The 27,248-nt window shown below is 34.3% G+C and overlaps 1 protein-coding gene across 21 annotated transcripts in view; it reads right to left on the reverse strand.

Moving 5' to 3' along the window:
* PPFIA2 (PTPRF interacting protein alpha 2) overlaps nt 1-27,248 on the reverse strand; it is a 437,715-nt gene that overhangs the window by 12,847 nt on the left and 397,620 nt on the right. For 15 of the 21 annotated variants that reach the window (XM_067009799.1, XM_059081638.2, XM_067009805.1 and 12 more), the window contains 6 exons: nt 25,200-25,281; nt 20,603-20,803; nt 12,528-12,590; nt 11,269-11,298; nt 9,505-9,698; nt 5,559-5,656 (listed from right to left, as the gene is read on the reverse strand). In XM_067009799.1, coding sequence (XP_066865900.1) covers nt 5,559-5,656; nt 9,505-9,698; nt 11,269-11,298; nt 12,528-12,590; nt 20,603-20,803; nt 25,200-25,281 — 668 coding nt within the window. The remainder of the gene's footprint in view (nt 1-5,558; nt 5,657-9,504; nt 9,699-11,268; nt 11,299-12,527; nt 12,591-20,602; nt 20,804-25,199; nt 25,282-27,248) is intronic. The other 6 variants (XM_059081639.2, XM_067009814.1, XM_067009801.1 and 3 more) reach the window with 1 other exon arrangement.

The following is a 27,248-nucleotide window of genomic DNA, read 5'->3' on the forward strand; positions in this document are numbered from 1 at the left end:
AATTTGTGATTTTAAGAGTGTTTGTTATCACTGAAATGAGAGCATTTCCATCACATGGAACATAATGTCTCAAAGTGTTTCTTGTTTTCATTCAGGAGCTCTAGGGGTCTGTCTGAAGTTCAATGCTTTTACCACCAGATGGGGACATTTTTTATTTGTGTCCATATATAGGTCTTCAGTCAAAAGAGCAAGATGACAATCTAAAATGGTTCTTCATCAGAGTATTTTTAAACTACTACCTAACTGTTGTGTATAGGCTAGAAGAAACTTTTTTTTTTTTTCCATCTGAAGCAATAAGTCAGAGAACAGAATAGTAAGAAAACAGGCACTCAATAGTATGATACTTACCCTACTATTTTGTCAATCCATTATTTCTCAATCACATACTAATCCAAAAATCAACCACTCTCAAGTCATAAGTTGTTTTTCCTTTTAGGTTGAAACGCAATATTTTACTAAGGTACAAAACACTTTGAATTTTATTTTCTAAAACTAAAACCTTTAGAGAAAAATGTCATATATACCTTTTTAGACCAAAACATATCAAAGTATATTTTATCCTTTTTCCATTCCTTCTCATTATGAGTTGACATAATACTACATAATAGCCAGCAAAACAGTCAGAAGGACCAGAATGTTCCATTGAAAAGAAAGAATTTTGAGGAACTTAAGGGGAAATAAGAAAAGAATTAAACCTTTTTTTCTAATCCTTAAGGGGAAATGAGAAAATAATTAAAACTTTTTTTCTAAAAAAAGATTTAAAACTTTTTTTCATTTCTAGAAAGGGAAATGAAACGCATAATTTACTAGTACAGTAAAAGTAAGTTTTCCTATTAATTTTTTTTTCTTTCAGAATGAAATTTATACCTTATCTGGAAAAAGTATAAAGAATACTTTGGGAACTATTCTTCAACTTCAACTGTTCATTTCCCCAATTTAAATTATCTGCAAAAATCTTATTAGTATTTTCTTCTTTGTGTGTGTGTGTGTGGGGGGGGAAGAGTATTTATATATTTTTTCAAAAGCAATACTAATTTGTCTTTCACTCTCCTAATTCTCTCAGTGACCCTAAGTGCTTAATTTTAATGAATTTCAGTTTATCAGTCTTCCTTTAGGGTTAATGATTTTTGTGTCATGTATAAGAAATATTTGCCTATTTCTAGAGAATATGAAGATATTTCTCTATGTTCATATTCTCTTTTCTCCTTGGATTTTCTGGTGATGTTTTCTCTCAGATTTTATTTATCTGAAATATTTTAATTCTATCTTTAATATTGATACAGTTATAGAGTTTTAGGTGAGATGTTAGTTTCAATCAGCATTTTAAGGATGTCATTCCATTTTCATCAGGTGTTATTTCAGTTGTGGAGTCAGATAGCTCAAGTGTTGTTCCTTTGAAAGTAATGTGGAGTCTGCTCTGGAAGGTTCTAAATTTTTGTTGTCGTTGTTGTTTGTTTGTTTTATTTTGTTTTGTCTTATTCTGGTCGTGGTTTTTAGCAGCTTTACCATGGCCAGATGTGTTCTCCCTGCCTTTTTCTTTTTAATCTTGCTTGGCATTCATAAAGTGTCTTGAATCTGTGGCTTGTTGTTTCCATTCATTTTTAAAAAAATATCCCCCAGTATCTTTTCAACTATTGCTTCTTCCTCATTCTCTCTTATCTCTCTCTCTGGGATTCTAATTACACCTATACTAGACTCCTTCCTGTGTCCAGTGTCTCTAATGATCTGTTTTGTATCACTCATCCTTTTGTTTCTTTTCACGTTTCAGGCCAGATATTTTCATCTGATCTATCTTTTATTTCATTATTAGTTCCAGTTTAAACTTTCTGCTTCTTAAAATTTCCATTTAATCATTTCTTAACATATTGATTCTAGCTATTTATTAAAAATTTTCCATTTTGTCCCCTGTTTTCTTAACGCATTAATCACAATTGTTTTAAAGTCCATGTCTGAAAAAAAATCATCCAGGGTCACTTGTGGATATATTTCTATTTTCTATTTTATTCCTTTTGGTTTTCCTCATTTTGCCCCATTATTTGACATGTTTTATATATATATATATATATATATATATGTGTGTGTGTGTGTGTGTATATATGTATATATATGTATATATATATATATATATATATATATATATATATATATATACATATATATATATAAAATCCCTGACTTTATGACTGAAAAATGCCTCAAAAGGAACTTTGCATAAAGTGTCACGCTTACTTATTTCCTGTTTCTCCAGGTTCTTGGTTCCTCAAGGCCTGGCAGCTTTGGCACCTCTAAATTACAATGTTCCCTCCCCTGTTCTGTAAGACAGGGAAAAGCAGCAGAGAATGACTGACAGTCTTACCTCTCAACACATTTCTCTTTTTCTCAAGATCATGGCCTCTCAAGGCTTGGGTGTCTTAGTTGCTTTCTGCTTCCTTCAAACAGCTGTTTATTGATTGATCTAGTTTTTCTACTTGTTCTTGGTTGAAGATTGAGCTGATTTAATGTATTCCATTATAGTCAGAAGTGGAAATTCCTCAGATTAATTTGTACTCTTTTTGTCTCTACCAATCCATGGTGGTGGTAAAGCATTTGCATATGAATCTGGAAGGTATATATACCTCACATACCTCTACTTAACTCCTATTGTGGCTTGAACAATCTTATTTCAAAAGAAAGGCCCTAAGCCTCTCTTTGGATTTGGTTTAATGAGAAACATGTGAGGAAAGACTCAAAATGCCCACTTTCCACAATCGCATTACTGTATCCTGCTCCAGGCAAAGAATGAATTTCTTCAGGAAGTAGGATGTTTATTGTCTCCCTCAGAGTTTCAGCTCTTTCTTTACCCATGTCTTCAGCAAAGCAAAGGACTTAGGTAATAATCCTTACTATCTATGGAAATTTTATATTATATATATATATTCACTGGGTCTCCCTAGTCAGTCCTAAAGTATATGTTTTCCTCTGAGCATTCATTAGTTTTTCCATTGAGGCATTAGACCTCAGAAAACAGGATGCTAAGTGTGTTGGTATTATATTTTGGTTACATTAGTCAGCTGCTGTTGATAGCAACTGATTAGTTCTAACTACTGGTTATACCACACTTGCACTTCAAAAGTTGGGTAGGTATGTATGGTATGTATGGTTGGCAGTAACAGATCTGCAATTATTTTTACTAAATGCAACATATAAAAAAATGAATGGGACAATGGTTCAACAAAAAAGTAGAGTTTTCTTTACACTAAATGGATTTGTAAATAGGAAGTATTTGTTCTTTTCTGGAGCTGGATTTATATTTTGATAGTTTATGACATATTTTGTAGTTACCATATTTCTGTAAATGTACATCCGCCAAAAATTCCATTGCCATACCTGTAGTTATTCATGAAATAATAATAAAATAATCCATTTATTTACAGGGTAAAGGTAAATAAGACACTAATACCAAATTCTCTTCTTCAGAACAACATAGTTTTGTTTTTTTTTTTCATTTTGTAAATCAGATCCCTTTCTGTAAATCTGTTTCCAAGCAAAATTTATGCTCTGACTTTAAAGCTTTGTAAGGATCCTCTTGACCTAAACAATAAATGTCTAGAGATCAGTGTTGACTGTTTCCTAGCAACAAATTAAATGCTTATAGATTCTTGATATTCACATGGTCTCCTCACTTCAGAAAGCTGTTCATTAAGGTCAAGGTTAATTAACACTTCAGATAATAACAGAGACCCCTAGTCACAGTCAAGAGTTATTTCTGTAAATGTCATCAGATCAGTTACAGGAAACTGGGCTATTTATGATCTCACTCACAGCTACATCACACATGGAGTTGCCTGTGTATAATCATAGTGAATCCTGCCAGTTTTTCTCAGAGCTACACTCTAACTAGCAATTGCCAAATACTAATGTAATATTTGATGTAGTGCCAAATCATCTGTCTATATAAGACGCATTTCATGTGATGAGGCCAAGCATAATAAAATCTAATTGGAAAAAATATTTCAAAAAAGAAAACCAGAAATGGATATCCCACGGGTAAAATCTATTTGTGTGCTAAAACATCTTCTGTTAGGTCAAGCACAGACTTCCTTTTGGTGTCTTTCTTTGGCCAATTAGTTCCCAAATTTCAATTCAACTGAACAGCAGTGCTCTAAAAACAACTTGCAATTTCCTGGGTCCCCAAAATAAAGTGAAATCAAATAACCCAATTTTGATAATGGAAGAACACTTTCTTGCTCCTAGGTAATGAGTCAAATGAAGTGTTACAAGAAATCCAATGTGTGTCTGTCTACTCTCCAATGAACCATATATAGAAAAATATTTTTAATCAGTCACCTTCACAGGTATTCAAATCCATTCCACTCTAACTAATGTACTGTCCAAGAACTGCCAAAGATAAAAGTGATTTCTGACAATATTTATCACAAATGAAAATTACAGAAGTCTAAGATAGGTGATCTGAAAGAATAAAACAGTGCTAAACTTTAATATGGGAAGGAAGGGTAACATGTAATATATACTATTTTCATGTCTAAGGTAAGCCCTAAAGGCAGTGAATGTGACAATAAACAGACTCGTGCCTAACTTTGAACAATTAATGTACAAACACTTATTGAATTTGATGAAATGCTTCCATATATCAACTCCTGGGTAATGGTAAACAGAAATATAAGGAGTTCATTTTGTTTCTAATCAAAATTTTCTTCAAAAAATTTGAGCCTTTTCTCCATTAAAAAGTATAAATAGACATAAAATGATTTTTGCCCAAAAAAGTCCCATAGATATTTATATCTTATACCTAATCATTAAATTTTCCTTCAACAACAACAATAATAAAAATAAAGTCTCTAACAAGTATAAAGTCTAACATGTTGTTCTTTTTAAACAATTATTTCCCCTGTATATTAAGGTACTGCTCAACATTTAAAGGGTTAATGACTACATACATTACTTTTCTAATAAGTCTGTTATAGGAAGTGTCTTATTGGTTTGTACAAACAATAGTTGCACCAGCTAGTAATGTTTCTAAAATCATTCCTAGCTAAAATTATTAGTGTACTAGTCTCATTTATTGGGGAAAATTCCCTCTGTAACTTCTATATAAAAATCCCTGTATAATTTCAACAACTATATTACAAAAATAAAATATCTGGTCAATGAAATAGAATTCAAATGATGCAAACCAGGGATGAACTGCTGTAAATAAATTATATACCATGTTTCTCTGAATCATAATGAGAATGTTCTATTAAAAGTCTGACAAAACTATGTGGAGGCATCTCTAGGATAAACAGAATATATAAGGAATAGGTTCAGAGGAATAAGTCTCAATTCAGAAAATCAAGAATATTCCCCAAATGGGATATCTATCTTATAAAGTGATGATATCCTTTTCTGAGTTTTAATCAGAAAAGTAATGAAAAAGAAATAATGATGACACTCTTCTAGCTGAATACTTATGTTACTTAATGACAATTGTAATGCATACAGAATTTTAGGTTCATAAAAGTGAAAGCTAAAAATCCCAGAAAAAAAAAGGTATTTGATATGAAAGAAAGACACATTACCTTTTATTTCATGTTGGCTTGCTTCTCGTCTTCTTTCTAGTTCTTTTCGGTCATAATTCAACCTTTTTAAGCACATAATTCCATACTGTAAACTTGTTCTGTTTTTTTTTTAAAGGAGAAAACACATTTAGTTTACTCAGTAGATGATTAAGCATAGTCAACACTATGCACTACTTCAGGCAACAGGTTAATAAATTCCATTTGTAATTAAACCCCTTAGAATTGGAGGGAATTAAAATTATAGTTATTCTAAGCACACAGTGTTTCTAAAGAGTAAAAAAAAAAAAAGTATTTTTGAAATAAAATAACCATAGTCTTAAAAATAATCTTGGATTATGTTGTTCATCCACATGTCTTTGTTTTCCATTAGGCTATTTCAACATTGTTTGAAAACAAATGAACATTTTACTCCTTTGAAAAGAGTCACTATTATGGAGACAAGAAGGAAGTTATAAGAAAGGGATACTCTTCTTTTTAGCTGATGAGAAAAATAATATAAAAACATGAATGAGGGGCTTCCCTGGTGGCTCAGTGGTTAAGAATGACACGGGTTTGAGTCCTGGTCTGGGAAGATCCCACATGCCACAGAACAACTAAGCCCATGCACCACAACTACTGAGCCTGGGCTCTAAAGCCTACGAGCCACAACTACTGAGCCCACGTGCCACAACTACTGAAGCCCACACACCTAGAGCCCCTGCTCTGCAATGAGAGAAGCCACCACAATAAAAAGCCCGCACGCCGCAACAAAGAGTAGCCCCCGCTCGCCACAACTAGAGAAAGCCTGAGCACAGCAACGAAGACACAATGCAGCCAAAAATAATAAATAAATAAATTTATAAATAAATAATAAAAATATGAATGAGTTAAGTGATAACATACAGAACCAAATACCAAAATGAATAGCCATCAACTCTAAGTGATACAGAAATATGTGAAAGGAACAAGTCAGCACATATTGAAACTCTATGTGGAAAGGATATTGTGGAAGAGCAGAAAACTGACCGATCCTTAAAGGATCAGGCAGAGAGAGGGTTAGTAAAGGATATGGAGCGCCATCAACGTAGGACTGCTGATGAAATGTTAAATGTGTGGTGATAGATCCTCTGTCCAGAGTGAAGATCTATGCCAGGAAGTTAGGAGGAATAAGATTTTATATGGAGAATGGGGTTACATTAAGGAAAGTTTGCATTCAGAGTAAGTGTAGAACACATCAAGGTGATAAAAATTATTGGACAATTTTCACAGGAGGATAAAAATGACAATAAAAGGTTTTGGTTTAGGAGAGAATAATCTGGTAGTAACACAGGAGTTGGGGAAAATAGGTAATTCTAGGGGACAGGGAAATTAGTTGAAGAAGAAATGCTGTCAAAATAAAGGTCCCACTGAGGACAAAGAAAAGCATGAAAAGAAAATCTAGAAACTAGAGATGTTCAGAGAGAAGAAAGAAGACTTACTGATATTATATATAAAGCATCTCTAGGCCTCAAGAATAAAGAGCACTGAATATTAGTGATTTCTTAAATGTTTAGAATTATAGACAAATTTAGACATACACATTGGTCAGGGTACTCTTAAGTGCTCGATGCATTTCTAAGCCCTGCATTTTAATAAGAACAACGCTGAGTTCAAATATTTCAGAATCAGAGGAAAATGGAAAGAAATCTGCATTAATTGCTGTTATGGGATAAACTGTGTTTCCCCAAATTCTTACAATGAAGCCTTAACGCCTAATACTTCAGAATGTGACTGTGATTGAGACTGGGTCTCAAAAGAGGTAATTAAGTTAAAATCAGATCATCAGGGTATGCCTTAATCCAGTATGACTGGTGTCCTTATAAGAGGAAATTTGGACACACAGAGAAACCTGGGAAGTACACACACACAGGAAAGATGATGTGAGGACACAGTGAGAAGGCAGCTATCTGCAAGCCAAGGAGAAGAAACCAATAATGCTGACACCTTGATCTTTGTTTTCTAGATTCCAGAACTTTGAGAAAATAAATTTCTGTTGTTTAAGCCACCCGTCTATGTTATTTTGTCACTCTAGCCCAAGCAAACTAATTCAGTGGAATACCAGATAATACTGATGTAAAAACCATCATAGACATTAGCCAGCTTGAGGTTAAACCACTGGGTCTTGCCTAACTTCTGCCCAGTTTTTGTATGTAATGTAAAATTGTGCTATAAGAAGCATATATGTTGTTACAACAATGTCTTGTCAGATGGAAAACTGGGCTGTAAAGACAATGGGATGCCATATGCAGTAAAGTATTACTTGCTTAAAGTCAGAGCTAAGCATAGCATAAAGATGAAGCTTGTGTATTTCCCAGAACAAACAAGAACCCTGCCATTTGAGTAATTTTTACTTTTTAAAAAAGAAAACTTGATCCCTGGATGAATCATTTCTACTATAATAATAAAGCAATTAAAAGTTGATCCAGTGAAGAATAGAAAACAGGCACAAGTGTGTCATCAAAAATTCTAATATTTAAAAGTCTATTGCAACCACACAAAATTTGAGGCCCTAAATGTTCAGTGACAGGGAACTCACTACCTCACAATGTGTGTACTATAGAGCAATTGAGAGTGATACAAAGTTGTATTTTCTGTTGAACATAAATCACTCACCCTATTATCTATACCTATTTGTACTAGAAAAGCACATGTTCAAGACAGCAAATGTTACTCTATCACATAATATTAAAACATAAGAAACTTATCTCAAGTCTTCCCTTATCCAAGCTAAATTTCTTTAGTTCCTTCCTTTCCCCCAGATTTTTACCACTTTATCAATAACAATTTAATGTCCATAAATTAATACAGTTTCTTATTGTTATCTCACCACATGGTAGGACTTTTATTGTGCCTGCCAATAAACACAGTCTAAATATGCCCTGTCAAGCCATTAACCAGAACTGAGATTTTTGTGTCAACTATAAATCACATATCTTTTTCACTTGAACTGCCTTTAAATCATGAATTCCCCATCCAGCATTTTAATGGTTTTTAAAAACGATGTTATATTTATCTCTACTAAATTTAATCCAACAGTGTAAACAACTGTGTTAAGATTCAAAATATTTTGATAAATTTGACTGAAGGATCTCAATTATTATCTCTTTATCCTAACTTTAGTCATTAACATATATGATTTTTATACCATTTTAATTTCTATCACTAATTAAATGTTGGACAGGATGTGAACAAATAGTTTCCCAAATTGTCTAGATTTATATTTATTAATTTATTATAATAACTAACTGTATATAAAATAATCATAGTACAACTGACAATTTTGCAGATAACCTACAAAGAAATCAGGCTACAACATAACATATATGACATGGTATTATAACAACCCTTTTTTTACTCCCTAGATGAGAAGCAACTTGAAAAACTAATTTTCATTTGCCTTTCATTTATCTGTGCTCTTACCAATGTCTCATAACCCATTCAGCATTTTTCCTGAAAATTAATGTACAAATAAGCAAAAGCACTAAAAGGTTTACACAAAAACAAAAATTTTCTTCAGAAGAGAATTCCTTCTCAAAAATTTTTCCAGTATATCCCTAAGTTATATAATTTATAACTCCATATAGAGTTGGGACTGATGATTTTATTCTTAATAAATAATTTTCTAATATTAAAACATATATAGATACAAATCACAAACATGAAATTTCCTACAGATACAGGGGAAAAAAAGATCTATGCTGTATGAGAATTTTGTACTGGCCAGTTCCATAAGCTCTGCGCATGTAATATGCACCCAGCTCTACGTTAGATAGTCCCGCAATTTGTTGCATAAAGATACTTTACCAAGTAAATGTGCACAGATGTTTCGAAGAGCACATATTCTATATTTCTTAAAAATCTCTTTATGATCTAGTAATATATACAGTTATTTATTTTTCACTTTAATTACTTTTTGGAAAAAACGTACCGATGGAAACTATCCACCATTTTTAAATGGACACGGAGATCTTTTTTTGTTAGATGATCTAACATTCTTGCATCTACCAAGCATTCCATAAAATAACTTCTGTACTGAGGTAACCCCAGGCTGGGAAGCCATTCATTTCCAATCCACTCGTGGTTCATATCTCCATATGCCAGGGTCTGTAGAAAAACCGGACACTAGAATTGTTTTATAGCAGTCAAGTTTCTTAGCCAATAAAATGAGACGGTAATTGGAGGGTATGGGCTATCATTATAATTGATATTTAATTCCTATGATATATTGAAACAAAGTGGAAATAATATTTAGCCTCTAAATATTTGATTTATTTTGGTACAACTTGGAACTCTGGGTACATGTATCAAGGTCCTTGACTAAAGAGAATGATTATGTTCACTTTGTTTGCTCAAAAGGAATTACATTTTATACAAATATGCATTTTAATTCAAAAGCTAAAATGAATGATATAATACAAATGCTGAGCTTAAAGATCCGTTCTTTGTATTGATAGGTTTTATTTAATGTAACTTATTTTATTTTTATCTGTTAGCCAATACGCCACCATTCCCTTCTCTTCAATGGTACTATTACCATTGCCATGGTGTAATGGCAAATCTTGATGTGAAAATAGAAATCTCAGTAAATGAATAGAAAAAAGAGCCACAAGGCTAGAGAGATAGAGTGCTGAAGCTTTATGTGGCCACTGTTGTTACCTACTGAGGCATGAGGCCCGTATTCTATAAAAATTGATGCAATCAGTCTTTCGCAGATATCAATCAATACAGACTCTGTACTTAAAGAAGCAGAGCATGATCAAAATGTAAGACAATCTAATTATTTAATATAACAATATGAACTGATCTTACCACTGTTCTTAAAAGCCAAAGTGAAAACCAAAATCAACCATCATCTCTAAAGCAATTTTTAAAAAGAACTATTAATCTCTATTAATTTGACAATGTCTTCTATTTAGTTCCTTATCAAACAACAAATTCACAATTATAACATGTATTTCTAATGAAAATCTAGGTGTTCCCTTTATTTTGTGTGTTCTTAAAAAATGAAATTGTCACTAAAATAAAAACCTAATGCAACCCTAATTTACTAAATGTTTAAATGTAGGTCCTAGTAATAACTACAAAAATTTTTCTTACAGTCAAAGTTTGAATCACATTATCTATAACACACATTAATTCTTTTAGTAATAAACAGGCAGAAATGTTGAAAAAGGAACAGCTTCCTTGCAAGCATATATGTTTGTTCAAAGTACAGATGCTTAGCTCATATGCCATCTCAATAAATGGGAGTGACTTCTGACGTGTAGTCACAAGGCTAAAGCATATCCCTCCGACTCCATTTCTCACACACTTTCCACTATACTTTAAAGCATAGGTGATTCCAAATAAGCTTTTTGAAATCTCCCCTCCCCCCTTACATCCAACATAAATGATTCCTGATTAAATATATTCAGGGGTGATTTCCAAGAAATTTAAGTTATAGTTCATTCTTTTAAAGGAGAAATGAAATTTTCCTTTCAAAAGAGGCCAGGTATAAAATGATGATCATCTTCTTTGCAAAATACGGTGATTTTAAAAGACCTACATAGTATTAAACATAATAAAGTCAAATACATGATTAGCCTAATCTTAAGCTAAGTGAAGACTTATAATATTATGACATATAATTTTCTTACTTTATATCCTTATAGACTACTAAATGATATTGTTTTAAAGCATATGAATTTCCTACCTGGGCCCAGCTTCCTTCCTCAGATTCTTTCTGTTAGCAGCAGGAAATGATTAATAAAGCAGATAAAGATAAATTAAACTCAAATTAATACAGTAAATTTTTTCTAGTAGAAGCAAAATTGCTTTGTTATTAAAAATGTTAATTAAGACACAGACAAATAAATACACAGATCCTTATTCAGATCCACAGTAATCAATAGAGCAGTTCAAGGGCAACCACAAAGGCACCTACACAGTTTCTAATTTATTCTAATTAAATGCACACACATACAACATATGGAATTTTCATGATACATTTGATCTGGTTATTCCAAACCTTTTTAAATTCTTAAAAGTGTGGGATTTTACAAATGTAATAAGGTATGACAAAAATTTCTGATTATATACATACAAATATACAATATACAAATGTGTACACATACATATGATGGATAAATCTTATATAAAGTAAATTAATGGAGTGGACGAAGTAACTGTATCCTTCTAACAAAACTTTGTGGTAATCAAATGGATTTCAGCAAGAACCAACAACAAACAAAGCTAAACAAGAAAAGACCAAGCACAACAAACGAAAAATGTAATTAGTACCCACATTGACATTTTTATTTGTCATAAACTAGATAATCAATTTTTCAAGCAGGAATAAAATTTAAAATAAGTTGCTCATAATAAAATGCATGGCATGCCCAACTTTGTTACTTTAAATGAGAAATGACTATATGTAATATATTTTTAAAAGCTGACAATTACGAGTCACGATGAATTTTTTAAGTCTGTGCTTTTATTACTAAATGAACACTTTGCATGCGGGTGGGAGGAGGAAGCTCTGTATTTGAGATGGTAAAGTACAGGAAACTAAGTAATTATATTTAAAATGAGTATTCAATCTACACATTCTATTACAAATTTAATTGGGTTTGGTAACATGCATTACCTGTGAATATGTTCAATTTTAAGTGATATTTGTTATCAAAACGTTCCAATGTTGCAAAATGGATAAATAAGTGTCATTAAATTCTTGATTATTGTTTGCATGTTACAAACTCTTATATTAACCACATTATGCCAATCTAGTATGGCTTCATTTAAAAAGGTCTAGGGTCAGTGAAATAAAACCATAATGAAAAATGTTAGTTATCATTGCATATTACTATGTAAACATACCCCATTACTCTGATCTATCACAAACAAAATAGCTTTTCCATCCAAATAGCAGCAAAATAACTTTTCTTCATGTTCAACAAAGCTGTAAAGACTAACCGTTTTTGCTGGAGCTGCAAGATTTTCCATTTCTTCATGGGTCACCCAAACGTTGCCTGAAGGCTAGTGAGGAGGCCCAGAGGGAAGCAGTGGTAAAGAAGAAACGCAGCACCACTGTAAGTTAATGGTACCACAGTAACACGACCATGCTCTTGCTTCTATAGCATGCACAAGAGACAGCATAGCTAGTTTCTCATAGCTGCCTTTTTCTTCTACTTCAAAAGATTAAATAGAAAGAGGCATGCTGTGAAGCTCACATGGGATAGATTTAAAATGATACTTCTGTAATTATTAATCAGGAAAAAGGCTTAATCAAAGTTTGCATTTCAAAGGTATGCGGCTATTGGATCCACTTTTTGGAATCACGGAGAACTGAATACATTTGACCTGTAGAAGAATATTTTTATTTTTTTCTTCAGTAAACAAAGGCACATGTATTTTGTTGTGTTATTACCAATATTTTGTTCACAAAGTTTTAATTCTTCAATGTCCTTGGAAAGAGAAAAATGGTTGTAAATACAAAACTGAAAGCTCTATGTTTCTATTGTCTGGAAACCAATATCAGCTGTTCCCAGATGACTGCTTCCTTTTGCAGTTCAGTAAATATGTTGTTTTCCTATATTCTTATAGAGAAAAAAGAAGAGAAATGCTATTTTGGAGTTAATAATAGGTATTTTTCCACTAAATATTGTCAGAAGTCACAAAACCTAGGTTTCCTAATTTTTTTAGCAGTATCCTTCACTATTATAGAGAAGAACATGATGTTAAAGGAAATTTTCCCTCTAGCAGGCACTATTCTATTATGAAGTCTCATTTGCCTTCTAAATAAAACAACCCATGATGTTTGTTTTATACACTGAAGTATTAATACATACAATTTCTAGACCAAAGTCCACTTAGTAACATACAGATCACTGGGAGCCACTTCCCATCAAATTCCACCATTTTACTGGGAAATATTCATGAACATTTTAGTATTGTCCAAGCACATCAATTCTATAGTTACAGTGGAATTTAATCTTACATATTGCTTGTTACTTGTTTTGGAAGGGGTCTAGTTTCAAAGAATTGGAAGTAGCAAAGTTGATACCCTGACATAAGTCATCATCATAATTCTCCCTTGCCTTTTTACCAACACATAGTACCATGTTGACTTATCTTCTATTATAAATAATGTAATTTAATATAATTTTTAAAATAATTATGTATAACCTAAATTGATGAATATAATTTGACATAAGATAAATCTCATGTATAAGAGAATTACTCATATATATAGTTGAGTAACAAAACAGAGTTGAGTAAATATTTATAATTATAAGTAAATAATATGGGCATAAAATCTCAAAGGATAAGCATCATATATATGTAAAGAATTCTCATTCTCCTACCATTTTGGAATTTTGAGCATATATGAATTTTTTCCTGAAAGATAAAACTGTGCACAACTGTAAAATATACTGAGGATACAGCAGCCATCCATGTCAGTAAATGCCCCTCCCTTCTATCCCGAGCTTCCAGGAATGCTGCTCATTATAAACAGAAAGTTGTGTATGAATGTATGAATCATTAAATCATTTGGCAGAAATTGCTTTTGCTGACTTTTTGAGCCGTGTATTATGCTAAAAAGAATTTTACAATCATCTGTCACATTCCCTTTACACCCAGTGACGACAGTGTTTTGCCTGAGTGGCTATACTATTTAATGTGAGCTTCAGTGACGGTTACCTGAGAGGAAATTCATTTAAGCCATATTGTTTTACAATGATTTCTAAAGATTCGACCTTGATTGTGAATCCAAACAATGAAGGTCTCCCTCCTTCTATAAGAAACTTGACCAGTATTATTTCATACTAGAATACATACATGTATAATCTCTTTCACAGGTTAAAGTCTATATTTGCCAGTCTATCAACATATTCTGGGGTGAGTAGGACTCTGCAAGCTATGGCTTTATCTGTATCTTCACATGCAAAATAAGTGTATATCCAGGGCGATTTTCTAAAGTATGGTTGCGAAACTTTCTGAAGTTGTAGGTTAGCTGTTCACTTATGCTCTGCAGTTTTACTTCTGAGGAGCACTGCCTGCTCTAGAGTCTTGTAAAGTAATCCATAAAATGACTTCTAAACAACCCAATCAATTAGGCATTAGTTGATGTTTTAACAAGTTTATTTTATAAGCAAACCCATATGTAGTAAGCCAATTATTCAGATTTATTTCTTTTTACCACCAGTTTAAAAGATGGGACGTTCAACAGGGTAAGTCATAAAAGGGTGCTTTAGAGAATGAGTGTTTCAGCAAAGGGCACATCTTAGAGAATAGCTAGAGTGGGACGCTTTGAGCAACCAAAGGACTCTGGTGCCTTGGGTCCAAGGATAAAGACAATGCAAAAAGTAGCTTGGAAAAGCATAAAGGACAAGTATCACATAATTTGGTTGTCGTTTTCTGAGAGCCGCTGAAAGTCATTTACATCAGTCCACACTGCAACCCCCAGTATTTGAGCTGGAGAATGCAAACCAGTAGACTTTTTTGGGGGGAGGGGGGGGATACCATTTGAGTCTAGCAAATGATTTCTAAAATTTTAACTATCTGGACATTTACCAAATTATAATAAGAGGCTTGAGTTCTAGCAGTGCCACTTCTCAGTAACTACCCAGGACATTTCCTAAACCTCTCTAAATTTTAGATTCTACATCTGTTAAGTAGACTAAAACTCCATACGCATACTAGAAAAAATACAAATAATTTAAAATTATGATGTGATATATTCTGATACAGGGCTGGGACTAGGATGAGGTAGGTGAGGTGTCAAGGGGGCTATATTTAAAGAAGCACTCACTTTCAGGATCATGCAAGTGCAAGGTCGGTACTGACAGTGAGTGCCTCATTCAATTTTGTTTGAGGTGCCTTGCTGCTCTCACCTTAGTCCAGATGGAGTAGAGTATTCAGATAGTATTATCAAATGAGATCTAGTAGGAAAATTCCTAAAGGATGTTGAGAATTAAAGCACTTAACTAATTAAATCATTCAGGACAGAATTATGATATAAAAATTAATATTAAAATGAGTTTAAGGAAAAAATGAGTTTAAGGGATACCTCATGAAAATTAATTGGAGGAAAATAATTCTCTTGCTGTCAGAAATACAAAATAAATAAAGCAGCCAGACCTCAGAATAATCCTAAACTTTATCTAGCTAGAAGTAACTTCTGTTACTACATAAGTCATTCTGAATAATTTTTTACTTTATAATTGAATTACAAAGTAAATTAATTTCAAATTTACTTTTCACTTTCAAAATGGCCTAGATCCACATTTTTCCCTTGTCTGAATTGATATTTCTCACCATAAGAAGAGAAATATTTCTCATTATAATAAGACTAGCTTTACACCATTATATTTCACTGTATTTACATTAAAGGTTGAGGCTTAGGAGGTTAGTAATAATGAAAAGTGGAACCAAAGTAGACTGGAAGAATGTTGCAAAAAAGAAGGAAAACTGGTAGAGTTCAAGAAGCAGGAGAGTACACTTGTTAGGAGCATAGACTATGGGGCAAAACAACCTGGGGTGTGACCTTGGACAAGTCACTTAACCTCTCTGTTCATCAGTTTATCCCATTTGTAAAATAGATGTCATAAAAGTACCCATCTCATAGCATTGTCCTGAGGCTCAAATGAGTTATTGCATGTAGAGCACTTAGAACAGGGACTGACAGTTAGTAAGTACTCCACTGATGTTGGCTGTTACTACAATTTCATTAGAATTTTCATTAAACAATCTCTACCCAAGTAAATCTTTAGTTTAATAAATGCTATTTTCCCCGTACATTGTGCTGAAGCCTATCTTATGCCTTACATGTCTGCTCAAATTTGCTGAATTATATGTTTACTAAAGATCATTTATATTTGTTCCCAAACCTGTCTACTTCTACTGCACTTTTTAAAAAATTAGGCAATTTAAATAAATATCACATAGAGCCAGAGTTAAACTTGGCTCATGTATGAACACTAAGTTGAATTATTTGGAAAGACCAGATAAAGGTAAATCTTATAACACATTGCCAGTGAGATACAACTCCAGCAAAGTCTGGGGAAGAATTTGTAAATTTCCAGGAGGATTCTGCACTCACATAGCTTTTCAAGTATCTTCAAGTTATCACTTTAAAAAGAAACTCAAATTTTAAAAATTGAAGATGTTTAATGGATGAAGTTATCAAATGAACATAGTGTGAAACTCCAGGCATTGGAATTATACTCAAAGAAAAGTCCTAGGGTTTCATCTAAATTTGCAAGTGCCTGAACATTTATATATTTTTACTTAAGATAAAATATTTAAAGTATTTATTTATTATTTATGACACACATCTTTAACCAAATATTTCAATCACCTGATATCTCCATCTCTATTCTATTTTGTTAAGAGGCCTTCTACAGTAACTGTAGCTTAGGAAGAGGAAACAGAAAGCTGGAAGATTAGGACTGGCCCAAAGATATAATAAAGGTAAATAATATAATAATAATAATAAATGTAAACATTAGATTTTTCTAATGTTAGCCCATTTTGTCTAGACAGAAAAGGAGGCAGAGTTCTGTTCAGTTAAAAAAAAAATCTAAGTATCTTGTTTTTTTTCTCTTTAGAACTTGAGTGAATGAACAAGATACATCTTTCTTAGAACCCAAACCCAAACCTAAACACACGGAAAATCTTGTAGGATCAGAACTATGTGCATTGTTCTAGAAGACATGATAACATTTCTTACAAAAAACGAAAAACAAAGAACCCAAACCAACTCCTTTTGAATTTTCAAAGTGTGAATCCTAGTATATAATTTTAGGTGATGACTTTAAAATGTTTTCAGCTTCACTTTATGCAGTGGATTAATTCCTAGAAATTCACATGTAGTTTATTTTGCAAAGCAAATCATATTTGAAATATATTAGAAACAAGTAAATACTTCCATGTAGATGGAAGCACTCAGTAGATTATTTTTAAAGCAAATAGAGACAACTTATCTCTTATGAAACGCATCAATATTTAGCAAAGGGTATATGTCTTCTGTGAATAAAGAGCTTTTACACATTAGTAAAAAAGTGAATATTCCTATAATCCTATAGAAAAATGAAAAAGGTTATGAATAGGTAATTTATTTAAATGCTAAAATAAATAAGCATATGAAAAAATTTAACTTTACTAGTAATTTTTAAAATATAAATTTAAGCAATGTAATCATTAACATTGACAAAGGAAAAAAAAAGATTATACAATACAATTTGACAAGTAAGGTTCAAAAGTAATAAGAATATAAATGCCCTGTATACAAATATTGCTATGGAAGTTACTACAGTTCAGCTAATGCAATAATATAACTACTTGTTTATCCACTATGGTATTAGAAATACAAAGAAACTTGTTAAATAAGCAAAATGTCCAATATTAGGGACTTGGTTAAATAAATTACGGTATTTCCATTAAGGAAGTATGCTGCAATTAAAAATATTACAATTGCGTACTTAATAAAATGGGGAAAATATTCATGCTATGTTACTAAGTTTTAAAAGTACAAAATAATATACTATGTGAAAATAATTCATTTTTATAAAATGAGAAAGAAAATAGAATAAAAGGTCTCTATCAAAAAGTTAATAGTGAAAATATTAATAATTTTAATAATTAATGAACAATATATTACCTGTCTTTCAAATGTTAATTCCTCTTTGAAGCCTTATTCAACCAGAAGTGATTTCTCCTTCATTTGAATTCCACGGCACTCTGCTTCTACCTCACATTAAGGAATTAAACTATGTCATCTTCTACTAAACCTGCTGGTGAACTCCTTTTCTTAGTTTGATTGCCCTCTCTGTAATCAGGGCACACATATCTCATATCCTCTATAATGATGAGTAGAGTGACTTGTACAATCATCATTTTAAGATGCATATTTACTGACTATTTACAATTTGCCAGGCACTGAGTTAAGGCCTGGAGACTCTGGAAAACCTGATAATATACTTGCTTGGCCTAGTGTGGGATGAATCAAGAAGAGAAAATTATAAAATAGCTTTTATAAGTATACAGAGTAGTAACTCAGGAAGGGAAGAAAACCCAGACTTTGGGGCTTAGTGAAAACTTTTTCGAGGAAGAACATTCAGGAATCATTAGATGAAGGATGAGTTGGAGAAGGATGGTGATCTTGGAGTGGAAAGAATGTTCTAGGCAGAGGGAAGAGCAATTGAAAAAGCTTATAATCAACCCAAATCATAAAAGTTTAGGAAACTGAAAGTAGTTCTGTATTGTTGGGATACTTGTCTGAGGACATAAAGCCTTTGAGGCGAACTGAGAATAGATCCAGAAAGGTTTCATAAGCTCTCTTCACATTTGACTGTTTTTTGAACAACTGAGTATGTTCTTACCTTTAATAGCTTGTGGTTTAAGTTCTTTCAGTTTGCTTAGACATCTTTAGAAAAACAGTGCTTAATTATTCCATTTTTCTTTAAGAAATAGGTTAGGATACTAAATAGAAATAATAAAGTATATTCTTATTTTCATCTTGAAGTTGGGGCTTCTATTGCTCTTACTTTTGCAAGATTAGGAATGTTAAAGATTTTTGTTCAAATTTGCTCTTGGGAGGAGAGGGTTAACATAAACCAGTCATGACACTTCTCCCTCAGTTGGAAGTTACTCAGGACACTCATCATCAGTTCTGAATTCAGTTTACAGTAACTACTTTAATAGCCTTCTCAGCTTTTATTTTAAACATATTCTGAATTATTTTTTAGCTTCAGCTATAGTATACAACATTTATATACATTTTAAAATGCTATACAAGTTATATATAAGAATTTGTTAAAGTATATGTTTTCTCCTAAATGTTTCTTAGGAAGAAGTTAAGATGGAATTATACAAGAAAGATAAACATTTTTTAAATTTGACCTTGTATTTCTAGCATTGGAATCTAGTACACTGGGAAGGAATACAAGAATATATATAATAAAAATGAAGCAAATTTCTCTAATTTATGGTCTATGTTTAAAACCACATGTAAAAATTTATATTCAAGTTAGCTCTGTGCCTGAAAACTGAAATAAAGTAATATCACTTTTCTATCTTTTGCCCACTATTCAAACTTACCTCATTCTTCCATATTTTATTATTTTGCATAAGACATGGGACCAGAAAAATCCATTTAACAACAGAAATCATATCCTTTATCAGCAAAAGATATAATTTGGGAAAGGACTAAAGAAAGAATGAAAATTATTTGGGAGTTTTTCCTCAGTGTTTGAATTTGTCATCTGGCATGCCTTTTTTAGATATTTTGTTCTTTCCTAATATTAAGATAGGGATGAAATTATGAGAGAAATAGGGATTTATAAATAAAAGGCAAACAGGTTTTGAAGGAAGGTAATCCACTTGGTATTTATAAAACATTAAATACTAAGGTACTTTCATAATTATGAAAACTGCTTAAGAAGTAGTGAGTTTAGCATTACATCTTCAAAAAGTGCTAATGCCTATGGCTTGTCTCCTGAGATGTTGGATTACATTAAAAAGAAAAATTCTGAAAAAGAGTAAACTCTTGGGCTTCCCTGGTGGCGCAGTGGTTGAGAGTCCACCTGCCGATGCAGGGAACACGGGTTCGTGCCCCGGTCTGGGAAGATCCCACATGCCGCGGAGCGGCTGGGCCCGTGAGCCATGGCCGCTGAGCCTGCGTGTCTGGAGCCTGTGCTCCGCAACGGGAGAGGTCACAGCAGTGAGAGGCCAGCGTACCGCAAAAAAAAAAAAAAAAAAAAGAGTAAACTCTTGGTCTTGTTGCTTGGGAGAAAAATCTAAACTTTAGTCTAGAGGCTAGCTCAGAAGTCTATCTTGGTTGCAGGCTTCAAGTCTGATAGGAATCACAGCTCCTCAGTTGAAAACCTATTAAAAGTAGCAGCAAGGTTAATGGAGAGCAAGCTGAATCTCCTCAGAATAATTCATGCTGACATTGAAATGTGTGCTGCCACAGTTTTGCTCTGTGGACTTGGAGATGCTGCTATTCACCCAGCACTGGGAGAGGGAAGGAGCGCAAATGGACTCACAGTTCTGGACGTTGGAGGAGCTGAAGGACTGGTTAGGGAAACCATCTCCTGGATTGCTAATCGGAGCTTTAAGCGATGCAGAGGATTGCTGATTCCAATTTCTCTCTGGATCTCAGTGTCTGATAAGGCAGACATAATGGCACCGCTCTTCACATTGGCTCGGCAGGCTGCCACATACCAAGCAGGCATTCCCAACCAGAGCTGTTGGATAGGGAAAAATACATACCCAGGTTATAATAATAGTTAACCATTAACAATGTCTATGTGCTACACATTATTTTAAGTACCTTACTTGTATGAACTCATTTATTACCACACCCCATGAAAGAGATGCTATTATTTTTTTCCCCAGAAGAGACAGATGCACAAAGACATTAAATAATTTATTCAGAAAAACCAGTTAGGCAGTAATACAAACAAAGATTGGAAATGTAGTCTTCAGGGTCTGCAATTTAACAACGAATTTATATTATTAGGGATACATATAATAGCTGCACCTCACCAAATCTCCTCGAGTTTAAGGACAAGAACAGCCACAAGCTGCATTTGGTAAAGGCTCAACTAACATTTGTTTAATAAACGACTTCAGTTTATAACTCTCCTTTGGAATTCTGAGTGCCTTTGATCAAAGGCTTTAATGTGGCTAAGCCACATTTCCAACCTATCTACCTATAGGTGTATGAACTCAATTAGATGCTAAATATGAAAATACTTTTTGGAGAATGAAATGCTGGGCTAATGGAAGAGGCTAACATTATAAACATCTGGAAAACATTAGCTAAAGAGAGTTACAAAATGAATAATGCTTTAGAAATTAGGGATTGTGATTCTTCAGCTTTGCTGTGAGGCTCTGGAAAGACAATTGAATTGGTAGTGCAATGAGCACAGCATAATGCCTGGCACATTATCTGCAGCGCAGGGTGAACGCACTGTGTTGTAGCATCTGAATTACATACACTTAAATAAGTAATATTCTTTCCATTCCTCCCGCCCCTCCTCCATCATTAGCTATGAGTAAGAAACAGGGCACATGCAAATGAGCAGTTTAAATCTTGGTTTTAAACAGCCAAAATACTGATTTTGTTATTGTTGCTATTTTATTTGTTGATATGAACAGATTGAGGAAAAGGAGAAAGCATGAGACTGAGAAAAAGTGAGAGAGTAAGAGAGGAAAAACTATAAATCAGCAGTATACAACGCCAAGAGCTCTGGATCAAGAATCAGAAGGCTTGGGCTTCCCTGGTAGCGCAGTGGTTGAGAGTCCACCTGCTGATGCAGGGGACGTGGGTTCGTGCCCCGGTCCGGGAAGATCCCACATGCCGTGGAGCGGCTGGGTCCGTGAGCCATGGCCGCTGAGCCTGCGCGTCCGGAGTCTGTGCTCCGCAACGGGAGAGGCCACAACAGTGAGAGGCCCGCGTACCGCACTAAACCTCAGCCTTATTTTCCTCATTTGTAAAATGGAAGGGATTCGGCTTTCTTATTTCTAAGGCTTGGTGTTACGCAGCTTCTAAGATGGCTCCCAATGATCTCACTTCCTGATATTCCTGCCCTTGTATCGTCCTCTTCCTCTGAGTTTGGGCTGGACCTGGTGACTTATTGTAATGAAAAGAATATGAAAAAAGTGATGGGATCTGACTTTCCAGATTAAGTTATGAAAAGACTGTGGCTTCATTCCTGCCAGTCCTCTCCCCCTCTGCCTTCTCCGAGCTCTCCCTCTGGGGAAAGCCAGCTGCAGGGCTGTGAGTTGTCCTTTGAGATGCTCACACAGAAAGGAACAGATGTATCTGGCCAACAGCTAGCAAGGAACTGAGTCAGCTTGGAATTGGATTTCCCCAAGTCAAGCCTTGAGATGACTGCTGTCCTGGCTAACACCTTGCTTGCAGTCTTGTGAGAGACTTTGAACAGAGGTGATAGCTAAACCATATCCAGATTCCTGACCTACAGAAGCCAGGAGGAAAATAAATGCTAAGTGTTGGGATAATTTGTTACATGATAATAGGTAACACTGATTTTTTTTTAATTAAAAAATTCTGCCATATTAAAGGGTTGCTTGCCTCTGTAGAGGAAACACAAAAAGTCAAATCTTTCAGTCAATGTGGCCTGGGCTGTGACTGAGATAAGAGAAGGAGAGAGGGGATATAGGTACAGTGCATGATTGAATATAGTATCTCCTACAGGTTAGGCAAAGGAATTGACCTTGCCTTGACAGATATGATTAGCTACGACAGAAGATGGGACTTGATTTCATAGTTTGTAAACTCAAGTTGTTCAAAATAACCAAACATCTAAATATACCTTTACTGGACCCTAAAGATTGCCACCTCTTTTCAACTCCTCTATGCTAAGATATTTGGATTTCCACACTGGTCAACATTACCCAAATGCTTACCAATACATGGTTACCAAGGTCATCCCTGATTAGACTTTTACAAAGTTTTTGGTGTCGATAAATGGTGTGTGAAGCATCAGACTTATTTGTTCACATCACTCTTAGTGGGCTGTGCATTGAAGGAAATACTAAAGGAGGTGAAAGTTAAGAGCTCTCATTCATTGGATCACCCACCTCATTCATCTTGTTTATTCCATTGTATAATTTCACTTATTATACAACACTGGTTTCCTTGTTGCTCCCTGGAAACAGCCCAGGCTTTTTTCTGCCTCAGGACCTTTGCATCTGCTGTTCCCTCTATTTGAATGCTTGTCCCCTCTATCTTCACATGCCTTACTCCCTCACATACTTTAAATCTTTACTCAAAGGTCTCCTTCCCTCTGAATGTCTCTTCCCCTCCTTCCCATAACACCAATCAGACATTCTTTATCCCCATTCCTTGCCTTATTTTTTTCCCATGGCACTTAGCTTCTAACATACAGTGTCATTTACTCCTCAATCTGTCATCTCATGAAAGAAAATAAGCTCAAGGAGAACCAATGTTTCATATACATAGTCTGTTCAGAGGTGCATTTGAAGCATCTAGAACAAAGTCAGGCACCAAAGAGGTGCTCTGTAAATAGTTGTGAAGTCACTGTATAAAGTCATTTTATAAAGTCACTTTATGGAGCACATTATGAGCAATTTCTGCATGCTCAGGATAGTTTTAATTAGCACAAACTTCACTGCCTGTCATTTCCTAGCCCCTTAATGTCAGTAAATCTGTTTTGTTTTGTTTTTTTAATATATAAAGGATTTGTTCATCACTTGCCAAAACAGTAGTTAACTCTCTGTCAAACTGCAGCTCATTTTACTGGAGTGAAACTGAACAAAGAATTGCTCTCAATTTTGAGGTGGGCTTTCTTAAGCATGTTGTCTTATAATTGATTTTTAAAATATAGTAATTTGAAAGAAATATTTGGAAGAAGCAGCTCTGATCACTAATAAGCTAAAAATTCCCTGATATAAAAGAATAAAATAAAGCAAGACACAGCCTTTTTTCACTCAGTCCAAGAAAAAAATGCAGCATGTTTTTATATTTATCTGTATAAGATTACTTTTTAAACTCAAGTGAGTTTTGATTGTTCCTTATTGATTAATTCATTAGCTCTGGATGTGATATGATAATGAAGGTAGACAATTTTATAATCCCGAATCTTTTAAAACAATGGGTTTTAATTGCCTCTGCCAAGCAAGAAAAGTTCATACAGTCAGTCCCTTGGTACCCTCAGGAAATTGGCTCCAGGACACCCCATACCAAATGCCACAGATGCTCAAGTCCCTTCCTGTTGGGCCTTGGTATACACAGGCTCATCATCCTCGGATTCTGTCTCGGATTGAACATGGTTGGTTGAATCCACGATGGGGAACCCATGGATAGGGAGGGCTGACTGTATTCTTCTTTGCTTTGACATCAGCACATCCTAACAGCTACCAACAGCCCACACTAGAGAACTGAATGGAAGGGGCAGTGAAAACTATTGATAAGTGGTATGAAGGGGCCCTTTGTGGTCAAATATGTATTTCGTTCACTGTCCTGGTCTGCTCCTGGTGCCTCCAGTCTGATCAAGTATTAACTCACTTTTCCAGGCCCTTGTGTTATGCAGGAAATGCTGAATGTAGTTTTTGTTTCATTAAAACATTCAGTCTAGACACAGAAGGGATCTTCTTCTGCATAACTCCAAATGTCTAAATCTAGCTGGCCCCTAGTCTTAAAGAACTAGGTTCAGGAGTTATACTACAAGCAAAGGAATGGCAGCAATATCTTGGATAAGACAGAAGTGTTAAATATATGGCGATGCCTCTTTTCTGTTAACCTGCTGACGAGGAAGGGCTCTGCACTGATGTACTGGGACAGATGTTTTCTTGCAACAACAGAAGGATCACTCAAAAACTGTTTCTTGATTTACTCTAGATGTGAAGAAGACAGAATTTACCAAAACTTTCTTTTATCTCACGGCCTGCTTCCTTCTGCTACAATTGCAAGAAAACATCAGAGTAAAATCACAAGAATCCCCATGGGTCCCTAGATAAAGCAAATATTCTCTTTTTAAGTTATTCCAGACTATTGGAAAACTAAGATGTCAGGAACCGGTCTTTACTTGTCTCTAAAAATACTATCAAGTTAGCAGTGATTGGATTAAGAGCCTTCTGGTTTAACTCTCTTACCTCTAACCATGCGACTACAGTGGGCCCATCCCACTGGGCAAAAGGTAATCCCTTTCTCCGAGCTTCTTCTAGAAGTTCATGCCTGAAGTGTACAGCAAAGATTATTAGTCAGGTAATATGGGAAAAGACGGATGTGATTATTTTTAAGGACAATATTTTTTAAAAACCCAATAATCCTTTATAAACTTTTTATGAATTAATACAGAAATAACAAAAATCCTTCTTCCTTTGAATAATACATGCAAATTATCCATTGATTTTATTAGAAATGAAACATTGACATCTAAAAATAATTTCCCCCAACACTTATTGACTAAAATTCAAACATTAAATGTTAATGGACTAAGAAGCTGAATTTTATTATCAGCAAATATCTTATCCCTTAAACAAGAAACTGGCCCACATATACATGCATGCATATGCATGGCATGCACTACAGGATCTAAATGAGGCTTCTTCCATCAGTCTTGCCTGTTTCCCTTATTATTTCAGTAGTAGATAAATGCCTGTTCATAGAGGCAGAAGATCAAGTTGGTCATTTTAGCCCCATTCAAGTGATATGCTTGATTTTAGTATGCTCTCTGGGTCCAAGTGGCTATCTTAGAAGTTAGGTTTCTGTATAGACTATAAAATTACTTCTCATATGAAGAGAACTCCGAGGTAAATTGACTTCCATCACTACAAAGCAATGTAAGGTGTAAAATTCAATAGTACACTTATTTCCATTTATAATCACTACTGGTTTTAATGAAAGCAAAACATCTCAATGACAACAAGTGGTTGTTTCTGATAACAAAAAGTTGTAAAGAACCTTGACAAATGCATCTTTAATCACTATCTCTACTACTGACCCTTGACATCCATCTACAAAACCAATTTCAGATCGCTCATGATTGAAATAGCAAGTTTCTGCTTTCTTTGAAACTCAAATTGATATATACCTGGCCAGGACTATATTGGAAAATATATTCTCTATTCCTTAGATGCATTGATCCTACACACACATTTTTACACATATTGCTTTATGTTGACTGTGTGTCTTTCATGCTTAGGAACTCCAAAATGAAGCATTTAATTACTTCCTACTACCAATTGATTAATTGTTTATTGTGGTGGACTATAATATGTTAAAATATATAATAAAAGTGTCTTTTTACACAAAAGCTTTCCGTGTCTGTGATGGATGCTACAAAAAAAATGCAGTGTGACAAAGAAACAGGGAGGCAAAACAAAAATTAAAGTTATAGTAGATGAGGAGACACCTAAATCAACTGCTCTTTCATTTCATGGGATAGCAAAGAAGCATGTGTAAGCTATTCAGCACCTGGGGAAGGGAACAGCGACACTGGTGCCATGAATCCAAGGTGAAACTAGAGGGGCTCCCTCACCTGGCTTGCTCTACCCTCACCAGTTCCCTCAGGCTTCCCAGTGACATTCCTTCATTGAAAACCAGATTTGAATAGCATAGTCTCACTGTGACAGATATATTGACAGAAATGGGTTGAAGGGTTAAACAACCAACCATCAGGTACTTATTGAGCGCCAATTGTGAGCTAAGACCTGTGGAAATACAGACATGCACCCAGTTTTCCAGCAGATCCCTGGTTACGTAGAAAAAGCAAACACATGAAACTGTTTAAAAACATAGTACAATGCACAATTAGAGGCCAAAACTCAATGATGCATATTCTGAGGGTGAGGATTTTGGAGAAGGGGTTAGTAGCAATGGAAATGATCAGGGAAGGCTTTGCAGCAACTGAACTGACTTTGAAGGCCTGGTGGTTAGGAGTTACAGATGTTGTTCCAATCTGGATGAGCAGTAAGGGTGGAGGGGCAGAGGCAGGACTGAACACAGAATACGTGCAAGAAAATTTAGAGTAGGCTTCCATAGAGCCAAGAACATTATTGAGAGTTGTAATATTATATCCATTAGGGACAAAAATACTAAAATACTTCCAGTTATGTGACAGGTGAGTGGCATTAAAGGGGAAGAAACAAGTATACATTTACAACTGGTTTTTGCTACATTTAGCAAAAAAGCAAGCCAAT

Source organism: Kogia breviceps, chromosome 12 (assembly GCF_026419965.1).
Source record: "Kogia breviceps isolate mKogBre1 chromosome 12, mKogBre1 haplotype 1, whole genome shotgun sequence".
Taxonomy (NCBI): domain Eukaryota; kingdom Metazoa; phylum Chordata; class Mammalia; order Artiodactyla; family Physeteridae; genus Kogia; species Kogia breviceps.